The sequence below is a fragment of the Lynx canadensis genome, chromosome A3, assembly GCF_007474595.2.
Source record: "Lynx canadensis isolate LIC74 chromosome A3, mLynCan4.pri.v2, whole genome shotgun sequence".
Taxonomy (NCBI): Eukaryota; Metazoa; Chordata; class Mammalia; order Carnivora; family Felidae; genus Lynx; species Lynx canadensis.
The window spans coordinates 48,869,164-48,886,614 of NC_044305.1; the positions used below are offsets into that span (position 1 = coordinate 48,869,164).

The following is a 17,451-nucleotide window of genomic DNA, read 5'->3' on the forward strand; positions in this document are numbered from 1 at the left end:
TAAAGAAGGAAAGATCTGGGGCGCCTGGGTGGTGCAGTCGGTTAAGCGTCCGACTTCAGCCAGGTCACGATCTCGCGCTCCGTGAGTTCGAGCCCCGCGTCGGGCTCTGGGCTGATGGCTCAGAGCCTGGAGCCTGTTTCCGACTCTGTGTCTCCCTCTCTCTCTGCCCCTCCCCCGTTCATGCTCTGTCTCTCTCTGTCCCAAAAGTAAATAAACGTTGAAAAATTAAAAAAAAAAAAAAAAAAAAAAAAAAGAAGGAAAGATCTCAGATACACAACCTAACCTTACGCCTTAAGGAGCTGGAAAAAGAACAACAAATAAAACCCGAAACCAGCAGAAGACAGGAAATAATAAAATTAGAACATAAATTAATGCTATCAAAATAACAACAACAAAAACAGTGGAACAGATTAATGAAACCAGAAGCTTGTTCTTTGAAAGAATTGACAAAATTGATAAACCACTAGCCAGTTTGATCAAAAAGAAAAAGGAAAGGACCCAAATAAATAAAATCAAGAATGAAAGAGGAGAGATCACAACGAACACAGCTGAAATAAAAACAATAATAAGAGAATATTATGAGCAATTATATGCCAATAAAATGGGCAAACTGGAAGAAATGGAAAAATTCCTAGAAACATATACACTACCAAAACGGAAACAGGAAGAAATAGAAAATTTGAACAGACCCATACCCAGTAAGGAAATCGAATTAGTAATCAAAAATCTGCCAAAAAACAAGAGTCCAGGGCCAGATGGTTTTCCAGGGGAATTCTACCAAGCATTCAAGGAAGAGTTAACACCTATTCTCTTGAAACTGTTCCAAAAAATAGAAATGGAAGGAAAACTTCCAAACTCTTTCTATGTAGCCAGCATTATCTTGATTCCAAAACCAGACAAAGACCCACTACAAAGGAGAACTATATACCAATTTCCTTGATGAACATAGATGCAAAAATCCTCAACAAGGTATTAGCCAACCAGATCTAACAATACATTAAAAAAATTATTCACCACAGCCAAGTGGGATTTATACCTGGGATGGAGGACTGGTTCAATATCCACAAAACAATTAACGTGATTCCTCACATCAATAAAAGAAAGTACAAGAACCATATGATCCTCTCAATAGATGCAGAGAAAGCATTTGACAAAATATAGCATCCTTTCTTGATAAAAACCCTCAAGAAAGTAGGGATGGAAGGAGCATACATTGAGATCATAAAAGTCATATATGAATGCCCCAATGCTAATATCATCCTCAATGGGGAAAAACTGAGAGCTTTCCCCCTAAGGTCAGGAATAAGACAGGGGTGTCCACTATCGCCACTGTTATTCAACGTAGTATTGGAAGTCTTAGCCTCTGCAATCAGACAACACAAAGAAACAAAAGGCATCCAAATCAGCCAGGAGGAGGTCAAACTTTCACTCTTCGCAGATGACATGATACTCTATGTGGAAAACCCAAAAGATTCCACCAAAACAAACTGCTAGAATTGATTCATTAATTCAGCAAAGTTGCCATAAATAAAATTAACGCACAGAAATCGGTAGCATTCCTATACACCAACGATGAAGTGACAGAAAGAGAATTCAAGGAATTGATCCCATTTACAGTTGCACCAAAAACCATAAAATACCTAGGAATAAATCTAACCAAAGAGGTGAAAAATCTGTATGCTGAAAACTATAGAAAGCTTATGAAAGAAATTGAAGAAGACAAAAAAAAATGGAAAAAAGATTCCATGCTCCTGGATAGGAAGAACAAATATTGTTAAAATGTAGATACTTTCCAAGGCAATCTACATATTGAATGCAATCCCTATCAAAATAACTCCAGCATTCTTCACAGAGCTAGAACAAATAATCCTAAAATTTGTATCGAATCAGAAAAGACCTCGAATAGCCAAAACGATCTTGAAAAAGAAAACCAAAGCAGGAGGCATCACAATTCCAGACATCAAGCTATACTACAAAGCTTTAATCACTAAGACAGTATTGGTACTGGCACAAGAACAGACACTCAAATCAATGGACAGACTAGAGAACCCAGAAATAGACCCACAAACATATGGCCAACTAATCTTTGATAAAGCAGGAAAGAATATCCAATGGAATAAAGACAGTCTCTTCAGCAAATGGTGCTGGGAAAAGTGGACAGCGACATGCAGAAGAATGAACCTGGACCACTTTCTTACACCATACACAAAAATAAACTCAAAATGGATGAAAGACATCAATGGAAGACAGGAAACCATCAAAATCCTTGAGGAGAAAGCAGGCAAAAATCTCTTTGATCTTGGCCGCAGCAACTTCTTACTCAACACGTCTCCAGTGGCAAGGGAAACAAAAGCAAAAATGAACTACTGGGACCTCATCAAAATAAAAAGCTTCTGCACAACGAAGGAAATAATCAACAAAAGTAAAAGGCAACCGACAGAATGGGAGAAGATATTTGCAAATGACTTATCAGATAAAGGGTTAGTATCCAAAATCTATAAAGAACTTATAAAACTCAACACCCAAAACCAAATAATCCAGTGAAGAAATGGGCAAAAGACATGAATAGACACTTCTCCAAAGAAGACATCCAGATGGCCAACTGACACATGAAAAAATGTTCAACATCACTCGTCATCAGGGAACTACAAATCAAAACCACAATGAGATACCACCTTACCCCTGTCAGAATGAGTAACATTAACAACTAAGGCAACAACAGATGTTGGTGAGGATGCAGAGAAAGAGGATCTCTTTTGCATTGTTGGTGGGAATGCAAGCTGGTGTAGCCACTCTGGAAAACAGTATGGAGGTTCCTCAAAAAACTAAAAATAGAACTATCCTACGACCCAGCAATTGCATTACTAGGCATTTATCCAAGGGATACAGGTGTGCTGTTTCGAAGGGACCCATGCACCCCCATATTTATAGCAGCACTATCAACAATAGCCAAAGTATGGAAAGTGCCCAAATGTCCATCGATGGATGAATGGATAAAGAAGATGTGGTATATATATACAATGGAGTATTACTTGGCAATCAAAAAGAATGAAATCTTGCCATTTGCAACTGCGTGGATGGAACAAGAGGGGATTATGCTAAGTGAAATTAGTCAGTCAGAGAAAGACAAAAATCATATGGCTTCACTCATATGAGGACTTTAAGAGTCAAAACAGATGAACATAAGGGAAGGGAAACAAAAATAATATAAAAACGGGGGGGAGCAAAACAGAAGAGACTAATAAATGTGGAGAGCAAACTGAAGGTAATGGGAAGGGTGTTGGGAGGGAGGGTGGGCTAAATGGGTAAGGGGCACTAAGGAATGTACTCCTGAAATCATTGTTGCACTAAATGCTAACCAATTTGGATGTAAATTTAAAAAAATAAAAAATAAAACAAGTTAATAAAAAAAAGAAACTATGAAAAAGAAAAAAGAAAAAACAATCTGCCCATAAATGAACCCATTCAATTCAATCCCACGTTGTCAAGGATCAACAGTAGTTTTCAATAGAAACACAGGAGTGTGGAAGATAAGCCAAACTAGCTGCCATTTGCACTCACCATAAATGTAAGATTCCCATGAAAAGCTGGTTCATTGTGGGTTAGGGACACTTTGAATTCCAAGTGTTGAAATAAAGTAGACCTCTAAGCTCTAGCTCCATACACACAAAATAAAATAAAATAAAATAAAATAAAATAAAATATAAAAAAAGAAAACAAAGCCCTTAAGAATATTTGATATATTAATTTGAATACTCTTTTAAAAGATAGTATATAATCCATTGTATAGTCAAGCCAACTGTGCAACTAGCCAAAACTTGCACTATACGTGATAGAACAGCACCCCTCTGTTTTATGTGCAAAATAATCACTTGGAATGGTGTTAAAATGCATATTATGATTCAGTAGTTCAAGGTGTACTGAAGATTCCACCTTCTAACAAACTTCCAGGTGGTGCTCATGTTTCCAGTTCTCAGCTAAGCATTATAGGTGTCAAACTGTGGACAGCACCTCAGAGACCTAAGCTGTGCATGCCTCAAGATGCTGTAATATCAGATTCACATTTGGGGCTTGTGCAGCTCAAGGTGAACTGCCTCCTGCAGGGGCAAGGGCTGGAGGAAGATGTTGACATTAGCAGTTTTGATGTTTGCAGAAGAGGATGTAACAGCACCCATAACAGAAATTGTAGCACAGTGTCTGAGAACACACCAGAAAAGGGGAGATCCTTCGTCTGGGCAAGAGCCTGTGACTCCATTGAAGAGATGGGGTTTGAACACATGCAACCACATGTCTTTTGTAAGATACTTAATACATATTTGAGAAGAAGGAGCTCAGTCTGAGAAGTGAACTATACTTCAAGAAGGTTATCCTAAGCTTGGTGGTACATCTGGCCTTCACAAACCATACAAGGGGCCCAATTCTGAGATCAACCCAGTGACTTCTCTGTAGAAGGAGAAGATTAGAGAAGCTGAGGGTTTGGACCACAAGTACCTCAATGAGCATATTATGCTGCTTTGGAAGAAGAACAGTCCCAAAGATGATGCTTAGACATATATTGTGCCTCACATGTTGCAGGTACTCAAAAGATCTTGTCCAAATAGTTTCATGGTTTCAGTCTTAAGATGCTAAACACCAGAGCTAAATCAGCAGAAGTGGCAGTGAGTTTTTTGACCTGTCTTAAATCTGACACAGTGTCACATAAATAATACCCACCATCTCTCTGTGCTTATGCTGTAGTTTCACTAGTCATTTGTCAACTCTACTAAAATGTTATTTTCTACTTAGTCACAAAGGTATCCTCCCTATTTCTCGGTTGGTCTAAAATTTTGAATTCTTGTAGCTACCACCAAATAAAGCAGTTATAACATGAGAAAATTCTGAAATCTCATAGAAAGCCAGAGTTCTCAAAGTCCCAACACTCAAAGTGTTTTCATACATAATAGCTATTAACTTGCAAACAGGAAATGCCTGAGGAAATTTATTCTTTTTGTTAGGAAAAACCTTAAGCATTCATAAAATCTTGAGAAAAGGTGCAAGTGTTCTTAAATCATTATTATTTTTTTTTTACTTCTAGGAAAATTACTCAAATACTTCTAAATTATTCTATTTAAATTTTTAAAATGTTTGTTTAATTTTTTATTTAACTGTAGTTGACATACCACATAGTTTCAGGTATATAACATAGTGATTCAACAAATCTATACATTTTTCAGTGCTCACCATGATAAGTGTAATCACCATCTGTCACCATGTTACTACAATATTGACTATATTCTCTATGCTGTACTTTTCATCCTTGTGACTTATTTATTTTATAACTGGAAGTTTGTACCTCCTAATCCCCTTGTTTTGCCCACCTCCCCATCCTTCTTCCCCTTGGCAACCACCAGTTTTTTCTCTGTATTTAGGAGTCTGTTGGGTTTTTGAGTGTGTCTGTTCTCTTGTTGTGTTTTTTAGATCCCACATATAAGTAAAATCATATAGTATTTGTCTTTACCTGACTTATTTCACTTAGCATAATACCTTCTAGGTCCATCCATGTTGTCATAAATGGCAAGATCTCATTCTTTTTTATGGCTGAATAATATTCCATTATATACATATAATATATGTATATATACACATATATTCACCACATCTTCTTATCTATTCATCTATTCATCTATAAATGGACACTTGGATCATCTCCATATCTTGGCTATTGTAATTAATGCTTCAATAAACATAGGGGTTGTTATACCATTTCAAATTAGCATTTTCATTTTTGTGGGGTAAATACCCAGTAGTGGAATTACTGGATCATATGGTATTTTTATTTTTAACTCTTTGAGGAACCTACATACTGTTTTCCACAGTGGCTGCAGCAGTTTACATTCCCACCTCCAGTGCACAAGTGTTCCTTTTTCTCCACATCTTCACCAACACTTTATTTCTAGTCTTTTTTATACTAGTTATTCTGACTGGTGTGAGGTTATATGTCATCATGGCTTTGATTTACATCTTCCTGATGATAAGTTATGTCCAGTATCTTTTCATATGTCTCTTGGCCATCTGTATGTCTTCTTTGGAAAAATGTCTATTTAGGTCCTCTGCCCATTTTTGAATCAGATTGTCTTTTGTTTTGTTTTATTCTTTGGTGTGAGTTGTATAAGTTCTTTGTATATTAACTTCTTATCAGATATATCATTTGTAAATATCATCATCCATTCCATAGGTTGCCTTTTTGTTTGTTGATGGCTTCCTTTGCTGTTCAAGGATATTCATTATCTCCAAAACCTTAATCTTTGGTATCTTTCTTTCTTTTCCTCCTCCTCCTTCCCCTCCCTTTTTTTTTTTTTTTTTAAATATTCAAAACCCTAGAAAGGAACATGATCTAGCTAGAAACAATTTAGAAGCATTCTTAATTGTATCCCAAATATGTAGATGTTTCTCTAAGTTGAGGGCTATTAAGGCAGGGGAATTTCTAGTTCAATTCCTGGGCCCGTGTTGGAAGACCAGTAGGCATTTCTCATACATACATTAGAATGTACTTGAATATACATGTGAGTGTTTCCTCAGTTGGGGAATTTTGTCCATACATGGTACTAATAAAGTGGGTTTTCCTGTCATTTATCTTCTAAATCTGTGTGGGACATTATTTTAAACCCTTTCTTCCTTGAGCATGTGTTTTCTGCTCGAATAAATAGCCATGGACCTGGGAAGAGTCAATCCCCATTACAGATTTACAGCCTTATTTTCCTTCTGGCCTGGCCCAATGCTAATGTGATTGGATTTACCCAAGGATTTCAAGATGTCTGCCGGCAATCACAGGTTTCTCTAGAGCTACAGTGGTTCCAATTCCTGCAAAGTCTCCTTTATTTGGAAGCAAAGTCTTTATAGAGATGTGAGTAATCAATATCTGGCTTTCTCTGATTGGCTGCTCAGATAGAGCCTTTTTAAAATTGGTAGACTAGGGGCGCCTGGGTGGCGCAGTCGGTTAAGCGTCCGACTTCAGCCAGGTCACGATCTCGCGGTCCGTGAGTTCGAGCCCCGCATCAGGCTCTGGGCTGATGGCCCGGAGCCTGGAGCCTGTTTCCGATTCTGTGTCTCCCTCTCTCTCTGCCCCTCCCCCGTTCATGCTCTGTCTCTCTCTGTCCAAAAAAAAAAAAAAAAAAAAAAAAAAAAAAAAGTTGAAAAAAAAAATAAAATTGGTAGAATAAGTAGGACTAGAATATCATCTGACTCCCCCAGTTTCTGTGCATATTGGCTGACTAGTACACGCTGAAACAGCGACGGTCCGGGTAATTAGCTTTTTGTCAGGTGTGATTTTCTTGTCTCATCTCTGTTTCCTCTGCCTTCAGGAGAAATGGGTCCCATGAGGCAAGTGTGACCCTGGAGTGCAGCCTGCCAGCCTTACACCCAGTTGAGGAGGGAGAGCACCATGGATGGCATAATTGAACAGAAGAGTGTGCTGGTGCACAGTAAAATCAGTGATGCTGGCAAGAGGAATGGCTTAATTAACACCAGAAACTTCATGGCTGAGAGCAGAGATGGCCTGGTGTCTGTTTACCCAGCACCACAGTACCAGAGCTGCCGGGTGGTGGGCAGTGCAGCGCCAGCCACCCTGGACAGCAGCAGGAGTGAGCCAGTACAGCAGCTGCTGGATCCCAACACCCTTCCGCAGTCTGTGGAGTCCCATTTCCGTCCCAACATCATCCTCTACTCAGAGGGTGTGCTGCGCTCCTGGGGGGATGGCGTGGCTGCCGACTGTTGTGAGACCACCTTCATTGAGGACCGGTCGCCCACCAAAGAGAGCCTGGAGTACCCTGATGGGAAGTTCATTGACCTCTCGCCTGACGACATCAAAATCCACACACTGTCCTACGACGTGGAGGAGGAGGAGGAATTCCAGGAGCTGGAGGTCAGAGGATGTGTTTATCATAAGCCTTTGGGAATGGGGAATGGGGATTGGGTGGGGACCCATGAGCGCCTAGCAAAAGTTAGGGAATGAAACTTGTGTGTGAAAATGCAGAGAAACTGAATCATCCTTAAATATACATTGAAAATGGAGTAGAGAAAGTCTAGGTGACCAACACCCAGTGGGGGCTTCAGCAGGGATGCCGGCAGAGACAACACAAGGTAATGGCCATAAGACTGGAGCTACTGGTGGATTTAAAGATTGCCAGCACTGGAAATCAACTGGGTATTCCTGCTCACCCCACACTCATGAGAGAGGGGTTATTGGCAACAGTGATCAAGGTGAGAGGGAGGTTTATGGTCCTAAAGCCACATTAGGCTGAAAAGGCATGTGTAGGGACAATTTGAGAAGTGTTTTTGCTGCCACATGTAGTTTCCTTAATTTGGCATTCTAGAGTTTCTTCTAAGGGAGGCTTGGTATAGCTAAAGCCTGCTGGAAGAAATAGTAGGAGTGTTAGCCTAAAGGGAAGATGAGTTGAGTTGTTTCAAGAGTCATTTCTTCAGGAGATTGGAGGGCAGGTAAGGGCATTTGGATTACATGCTCTGAAACATTCATTTTGGACATATTGTAACACAGCACAGCAGCCAAGCAGACCAGAAGCATCAGGCCTGGAAGTGCACTGAGAACCAGAAGCAGCTGGAGAGAGACGGTTTTAATCGGAAGGGAAATTCAGAAATGAGAAATGTCATGTAGCAATCCTTGTGAATAGAGCCCATGAAAACCAACTGTCAGGGAGTACAGAGAAGTCAAGTTGTGCGAGAGGCCATCAGAGCGAACCTTCACACCCTCTGGTGGCACCTGTTAAGGGGAGGAGAAGGATATCATCTCTGGCCATTCTAAAGTTTTGAGAAAGCTGCAAGAAGTACTTTGGCTTGCATTCACAAGCCACTGTCAATTGTCCACTCTTTTCCAAGACCTGACAGTTTTGTTGAATGCAAACATATAGATGACACTTGAACTGCTTGAAGTTCAGGAAGCAGATATACAAAAGTGCAGTTGCCACATAACACAGGAGTTATGATGGTAGAGTACCCAGTCTGCTCTGAGAGCATCCAAAGTAAGGGTGATGGGACTCCAAGCATAATGTGGCGGGTCAGCAGTCATTACAGAGGAAGCACTCCCTGCACTGCATCATGAGGTAAAGAACCAGACTCTAAGCAAGAGGGCTTGTGGGGAGTTAGCAAGAGAATTCTGGTCAAAGAGGACATCATGAGCAGATAAAGCACAGAAGCATCCAACCTAGGTCAGCAGGAGATAGTAACTGATTATACTTGTAAGACCTATGGATCATGGTGAAGTCGGGACACAGGACCAAAAGGAAAGTCCTGTAACTGAGGACTGTACCAGCCTTCCAAGGGAGGCTGGATTTTAGGTGAGGTCACAAACCCATATGCTTACAAGAAGGAAGGACATGTAATAACATCAAGAGAGAGCCCTAGGGAGGGGTGTGACCCGAGACTAGCTCTGGCCCACCCATCTACAGCTTCAGCCCTCCTCAGCTACCACCCCATAGGCCATGCTGCTAGATACCTTGAAGGATGCTGTGGCCATGGAAACCACTGAGGAGTTTCAGGCAGGAGAGCTGGGGTCAGATTCAAGTTTTTGGAAGCTGCTATGGCTGCAGAGTGGGACAGTGGGACAGAATGGAGAGATGGAGGGGTGAGGGGAGGGACATGGGGCTAGGACCAAACTGGATGCACAGAGCTTTTGGGAATTGTCATATGACACAGTGAGGGAGAGAATCAGGATAGCAGTAGAACTGAAGAAATACTTAAAAAGTGAAGTGTGCCATTGTTTGGAGATGGTGCAAAGGAAGGGGGCAGGCCTATCCTGTGCAGAGATGTCTTTAAGCCTCCAAGTGGCCAAGCTGGCTAGCAGAGGATTTTCAGCTTTGTTAAGAATATTTGGAAAATAAGCTCCAATATATAATATCCATTAGAATTTACAATTTTGGGATTCTTGAATATCTCTATCATTACTCTGTTACTTGTGTAGGCTTCATTCCTCCCTCCCTTTCCTTGTATCCATGCACTTAAAAGTCCATATCCTTGAATAACTACATTACATCAGTATCAGTGAAGATGAACAAGTGAATTATACATCTTCTTGGTCTTTAGTCCACTTCCATTCTGTGGCTTCACAACAAACTACACTGAAGGGAATCTTACTCCTTTTCCTTTAAGACTTGCATTGGCTTCAGATTGAGCTTGCAAATAAATACAACCATTATTTAAATGCAAGTGTTCTTTTCATAGTATGTCTTAATCCACATTTTTGTCAATCAATTACTGAATCCATTTTTTTGCAATAATTTTCACAAAGTGACCTCAGCCAGTAGATGTGGTTTTAGAACTTTGCAAAGGACCACAACCTACTTAGAGTCAATATTTTAAATTAAATGTTAGGATATGGGTGGCTGGGGCAACAGGATTTTTTATCTGGTTAGTCTAAGACTTTGACAGATAGTGCAGGCTTCTGGGGAGGTGAGCTCTGCCGCCCAGTTTGTTTCCCTGTCCTGGCAACAGTAGAGGCAGCCCATCAGAAACAATTATTTTAATGATGCAGCAGCTGGAATCTTCAGTCATGATTATAGTGCCTACTGTGTACTAATATTTTTGTAGTCACCTTTGACTGTAGGGGTAAGGCAGAGCATGTTGGCATTTGTACCTTTGCCAGAAAGGGTCCACCCAAAGACATCAGTGGAACAAGTACTTTAAAAGCTGGGCTGTCTCTTACAAGACTTTCTGTTTGATATCCAGGGAACAAATCCAAACCAAGAGATGGATCTTCCCACAGGCTCTGAGGGGAAGGTATCAAGGCACAGTTATGGCAGTTGGCACTCCTTCATTGCTGTCTAGCATAGCCATAGAATATTCTAGAGGGTCATTCAAAGTGGCAGATTTGGTCCATTAGGAATTCTGTAAAAATAAGATATTCTCTCAGCAACATTCTTATGGTGCAGCCATTGCACTCTTTATTCATGAAAACAAACAAACAAACAAACAAACAAACAAGTGAGTGGTTAGAAGTGTCAGCATGCAAGGGCACCTGAGTGGCTCAGTCGGTGAAGTGTCCAACTTCAGCTCAGGTCATGATCTTGCAGTTCATGGGTTAGAGCCCCCTCCTCTGGCTCTGTGCCAACAGCTCAGAGCCTGGAGCCTGCTTCGGATTCTGTGTCTCCCTATCTCTCTGTTCCTCCCCCACTTGCACGCTCTCTCTCTCAAAAATAAATAAAGATTTAAAAAAAGTGTCAGCATGCATGGAGCAACTGTTCTAAGGTTGATTGTTTTTCTATTCCATGAAATAATAAAGGGGCCTGTATCAGTTAGCATTTGCTGCATTACAAATCCCCAAAAACTTAGTGGCTTAAAACAACTATTTATTTAGGTCATGATTCTCAGGGTCAGCAACTGGGATGAGTCTCAGCTGGATGGTTCTTGCTCTGCTAGTCTTACCTGTGTCTCCTCACTGGTCTGTGGGTAGCTGCTGCTCAGCTACCCAGCTGTACTTGAGAATGCTGGCTGGCCATTAGCTGGGATGACAGAAGTGGCTGGACCACATGACTCTCATCCAGCAGGTCACTCCATCACATAGCAGTCATGGTAGAGATTCCAAGAGCAGCAAGAGAGGGTGAGTCTCAATGTGCAAGGGCTTTCCAAGTCTTTGCTTGTGTTAGGCATGTTGCTGTCTTATTGGCCAAAGAAAGACACACAGCTAAGCCCAAAGTCAGTGTGGGAAGGACGTTTTAGGGTGGCAATATAAGAAAGTGTCAACAAATTGGTTGCCAATTATTGCAGCCTATAGTCTATCATAGAGAAAAAAAGTTTGCCTTTTTGACATATATATATTTTTAAGATCATCTAATTGAACAGAGTGACAACAGTCATGGTTATATTGTCACTTAAACGGAAAATACAATAGTCATTGATTTGGAGCTCATCCCAGAAGGCAGTACTACTTCAGATAAAACAACAACAAAAAATGACAATTTAACTTCTCAGGGAATTCTATAGCTTCACTTGGTCTATAGCAAATTGATGCCATTTCCTGAAAATTGTACTTTTCAGAAAGCCATTGCCCTGGTAAAGATAAGGGGTTCTTGTCCTTGAAGTTTCTGTGTACAAGGAAACCTTCCTCTTACCTGCTCCCTTCTCACTCTACCTGGAGAGGTTTGCCCCTGACATTTATAATGGAGAGTCCCTGATCCAGAGGGGTTTGCTCACCTGACACAAATTTCTACAAGAACATATGAAGTTTTCAGTTAGCCTTTGATGTCATACTTATGCGAATAGGTTCTGTAGCTAATTTCAAGAATCTTTATGTAAGGGCCTCAGAAATTGAGATTTGCTCTGCTCTACCCAAGAGGGAGTTGCTAGTCATGGTGAATTGTCAGGGCTCCAAATCAGACAGGGAGATCTCAGGGGGCCTCTGAGGGGTTGCAGGAATGCAGAGGTGGCTGCTCATCTTTCGGTGTCATTGCACTCAGTGTAACCAGACAAGCCTCCCTGTGGGCACCCTCAGGGCACTCTGGGTGCATGATGCTGGGACTGGTGCTCTACAGCTCCAGGGCCTCCTCCCTGGAGTTTGACCACTACTTCATCTAGTGCCCAGACTGCAGTGAAACTACATCTTTTAGGAACATCAATAGCAGGAAAACACTTCTCCTTTTCATACACAGACACTCAGAGACTTCAGGCACCAGTGATAAAGCAGTTGTATGAAATATAAAATTTGGGTTTAAAGCTATGAAATGAAGTAGGTGAAGTTCAGGGCTAGAGAGTCCTAAGAGCCCCCTTGCTGTTAGAGATGCTTATCAAATGCTGAAAGGCCAACTATGACCCATTTATTTGTGATAATGCAACTCCTTCAGGATCCTAGAGCACATGGAATGTCATCACTTAGAAAGAGTGACCAAGGTGGGTGAGCCTTTTCTTTGCAGCAGGAAGGAAGGAGACGGCAGGCACCTACTGGTGGAGCATCTATGTCAGGCTCTTCATGCACCCTCTGCCATGTAACCCCACAGCAACACTGGGCCACAAGTGTTAATCCTGCCTCATCCTGTGCAAATGACACTGAAGTTTGGGTGGTGTCCAAAGTCACACAGTTGGATGTACCGGCAGCTCTTGGATCTGAGACATGCTGACTTCAGACTCCTGCCTCCTAATGGTGATGCTGTTCCTCCAACATTAGGAGGGGGGAAAAGTTTGTGTTACAGTGAACTGCGGTTTCAGAATCCACAGGTAAAGTATGAAGAGGCAGAGCTGGGGCAGTCACAGACCACTCCCTCGCTGCCCTGAGCTGCAGCTGGGCCTCCCCAAGATCAGGAGTCTGCCCTCCCATTACACACTTGAAGCCTGTCAGGAGATTCAGGATTTCACAACTTCAGTTTAGCACTGAGGTGCTCCATTCATAAACATGAGTAAAGAGGGAGGACTCAACAAACACTTGAAGAAAACTCAAAAGAGTGAATGAAACAGAAAAACAATAGAGAAATTGACCCAGAGGAAATAAATAATTCAGAAAATAATTGATAATATAGAAAATATTTTTAGTCTCCCCTAGAGAGGTTTGGGGTGGGCGATTTGAGGTTTGATTTTCTTTGTTTTCTCCATTGCCACTGGCTAGAACCTCAAATATGATGTTGAAGGGAGATGGCAAGCAGGAGGCATCCTTGCCTTGCTCCTAATCCTGGGAAAGCACTCAGACTTTCCTGATGAAAGATAATGTTGTTCATGTTCTTAAGCAGGAGTAGGAAATTCCCTCCCATCACAACTTTGTTGAACAGTTGTTTTTTTTTTTAATAAGAAAATAGGTGTTGCATTTCATCAAATGCATTTTCTCTATTTAGATGATCATGTGTAAATTTTTCTTTTGTCCTTTATTCTATTAATGTGATCCATTACATGAACTGATTTTCAGATATAAAAGTGTCCTTACTTTGGGGGATTAATCCCCCTTGGTCATGGTATATACTCCTCTTTAAAGATTGCTAGATTTGACTCACTAATAATTTGTTAAGAATTTTTATGTTTGTGTCCATGAGGGATATTGGTCTGTAGTTCCTTTCTTGTGATATTTCTTCCTGGTTTTGGTATCAGGGTAATACTGGCCTTATAGAATGAGTAAAGAAGTGTTCCCTCCTGTTTTCTGAAAGAATCTGCATAGTATTGGGGGGGGTTGTTTGTTAAATATTTGTTCAAAGTCATCAGTAAAGACATCTGGGCCTTGGCTATTCTTTGTGGGAAGAATTTTTATTACTGATCTGAAATCAGTATCAAATCAATAAGAAATAAGATGATTTCTTTATTGTTTTAAATCTATTATTTTAAAGAAAATCTTCAGATTTTCCTTTCTTCTTGATGCAGTTTTAGTAATTTGTGTCATTCTAGGAATTTGTCCATTTTATCCAAATTTTGTAATTTGCTGGCATAGAGTTGTTCATAATATTCCACTTAAATCTTTCTACTTTCTGTATGGTTGGTGGTGTCGCCTCTTTTATGTATACTTTTGGTAATTAAAGGCTTTATGTTTCTTCCTTGGTCAGTCTAGCCAAAGGTTTATAAATTTTGTTGATCATTTCAAGTAGCTGACTTCTGGTTCCACTGATTGTTCTCTTGTTTTTTGCTTTTCCATTTCACCGATTTTCATTTAGGTGTTTATGATACCCTTCTGTCTGTTTCCTTTGGGTTAAATTTGCTCTTCTTTAGTTTCTTTACATGGGAGCTTAGTTTCCATTTGAGATTTTTTCCCCTTTATGATATATATGTTTAAATTTATACTTTCTCTCAAATACTGTTTTAACTACAAATTTTTGATAGATTGTGTTCATTTTTAATTGAGTTCAAAATATTTTCTAATATCGATTGTGCTTTCTTTTTTTTTAACTTGTTTTATTTTTTATTTTTTTTAAATTTATATCCCAATTAGTTAGCATATAGTACAACAATGATTTCAGGAGTAGATTCCTTAGTGCCCCTTAGCCATTTTGCACACCCCCCCCACAACCCCTCCCATAACCCTCAGTTTGTTCTCCATATTTATGAGTCTCTTCTATTTTGTCCCCCTCCCTGTTTTTATATTATTTTTGTTTCCCTTCCTTTATGTTCATCTGTTTTGTCCCTTAAAGTCCTCATATGAGTGAAATCATATGATTTTTGTCTTTCTCTGACTAATTTCACTTAACATAATCCCCTCCAGTTCCATCCACACAGTTGCAAATGGCAAGATTTCATTCTTTTTGATTGCCAAGTAATACTCCACTGTGCTTTCTTAAAGTGGGTTATTTATAAAAGTATTTAATTTTTCTGGGGCGCCTGGGTGGCTCAGTCGGTTAAGCGTCCAACTTCAGCTCAGGTCATGATCTCGCAGTCTGTGAGTTCGAGCCCCCGCATGGGGCTCTGGGCTGATGGCTCAAAGCCTGGAGCCTGCTTCCGATTCTGTGTCTCCCTCTCTCTCTGCCCCTCCCCCGTTCATGCTCTGTCTCTCTCTGTCTCAAAAATAAATAAACGTTAAAAAAAATAAAAAATAAATAAATAAAAGTATTTAATTTTTCAAATATTCAGAGATGTCCCAATTTTTTAAATTATTTACTCCTCAATTAATTTAATGTGGTTGAAAAATGTAGTGTGTATAATTTCTCTCTTAAATTTATTGAGAATTGATATGAGGCATAGCATATAATGTGCTCTGGGAAATGTGCTATGCACACTTGTGAAAGAATGTATATTTTGTCATTATGTGAAGTATCCTATAAATGTTTGTTAGGTCAAGTTGACTGATGATGCTATTCATGTCTTTTGTTTTTGCTGTTTATCCATTAATTTTGTCAGTTTTTGCTTTATGTATTTTGGGGCTCCATTGGTAGGTACATGCACATTGATGATAATGATGATGTTGATGATGATGATGATTACTGTTATATCATGCTAAAGTATTGACCATTTTATCATCATAAAATGTTCCTTTTTATGTCTAATAATATTTCTTGTCTTTAGGTCTATTTTGTGTGACATTAATATGCCACTCCCATGTTTTTATTATTACGTTTTCCATGATACATCTTTTTCTATCTTTTTACTTAGAATTTATTTTTATCTTAGAATTTAAAGTATGTCTCTTATAGAAAGCATGTAGTTAATCTCATTTCTTTTCTTTTCTTTTTTTTTTTTTGTTGTCTTACAGTCTTTCATTTGATTGGAATATTTAGTCCGTTTGTATTAAATGTAATTTTTATATGATTGGCTTTATGTCTGCCATTTTGATTTTTGTTTTCTATGTGTTTCTTGTTTTTGTTATTGTTGTTTTCTTTTTATCTTTTCTTGTGTTAGCCACCATGTCAGCCGGGGATGTGAGGAGAGCTTACCAAGTCCCTCTGTGGTTCTCTCATTTCCAGGAGCTCCCTTTTAAATTCCTGGGTTATTCTCCCATCTGCCACTTGACCCAACCAGGACTATAGCCACTGGTTGGGAGAGCTTCAGACTTTTCCCATTCATAGCTAGGAATGGATTTTCTACTCCCAATCAATTAAGCCCCTTTCAATAATAAAGCAAATGGTTTCCATGGCTAGGTCCACCCTAGCAGAAATACTGCATGGGCCAAGCTGGCATGAAGCATGGTAACAACATCACAGATACTAATTTTTCTTACTCAAATTTCATCAGTTGTTGGTAAGTAAATACTTTTCAATATACTGACCTTACACTGACTGGTCAGTGTATAAGGCTGTATAAGGCTGTGTTGATATTTTTTTCCAGTTATTTCTGGAAGACAAGATATGCGTACCTCCTGACACTATCATATAAGAAATCTTGCCAAGATACTGCCTGAAGTCCTAGATGTGCATTTTCCAGCATCACTAGATTCAAACAAAGAATGTGTTCACATGTCCATAGATGGCTTATGGTTAAGAATTTTAATCAAATTAATTACTTCAAATAATATGACATATATTTGCTTATAGCATTAGAAAATCAAATTATCATTTTCCTCCCTTGGGATAGTCTATAAAGAATTATATTTAGATATTCCAGTTTCTTGTGGATCTACCTGTGGATCAGTCACACAAGGGAATAGTTTCACTCCTTATAGTCATAGCCCATTTTGTTTTGCCCAAACTGCAGCAACCACCTTATTCTGTAAAGAGGCAATGTATGAGTAACTTTTATTCATCTAGAAATTAAATTTACGTACATGAAATAAGTAATAGTTACCAGTAAGGGCATTCTAAATACAATTTCCAAAGAAAAATTCAAAAATATTTTGTGAAACATAAACATGATTGGCATAATAGTATGCCATTTATTGTTTTAATTTTCTGTATCAAGGCTAACTCTCATCTAAATGTGGAATTCAAGGCATGTTTCTTAAAAATCTATCTCTTATGTTCTCATCTAACATATTCTCATCTTATATATAAATAAAAGGCACTGAAGTGTGTAACTATAACCATTTGATGGGGAAAGTGTCTCCCAAGATCATAAATCCATCTGTCATAA

General features: G+C 39.5%; 1 protein-coding gene across 1 annotated transcript in view; it reads left to right on the forward strand.

Annotated features, from left to right (window-relative positions):
• The first annotated feature begins 7,345 nt into the window (after window positions 1–7,345).
• Window positions 7,346–17,451, forward strand: part of SYNDIG1 (synapse differentiation inducing 1) — a 106,684-nt gene continuing 96,578 nt past the window's right edge. Inside the window, exon 1 of the mRNA XM_032592745.1 lies at window positions 7,346–7,900. Within this exon, the coding sequence (XP_032448636.1) occupies window positions 7,421–7,900 (480 nt within the window). The 5' untranslated portion in view covers window positions 7,346–7,420. The remainder of the gene's footprint in view (window positions 7,901–17,451) is intronic.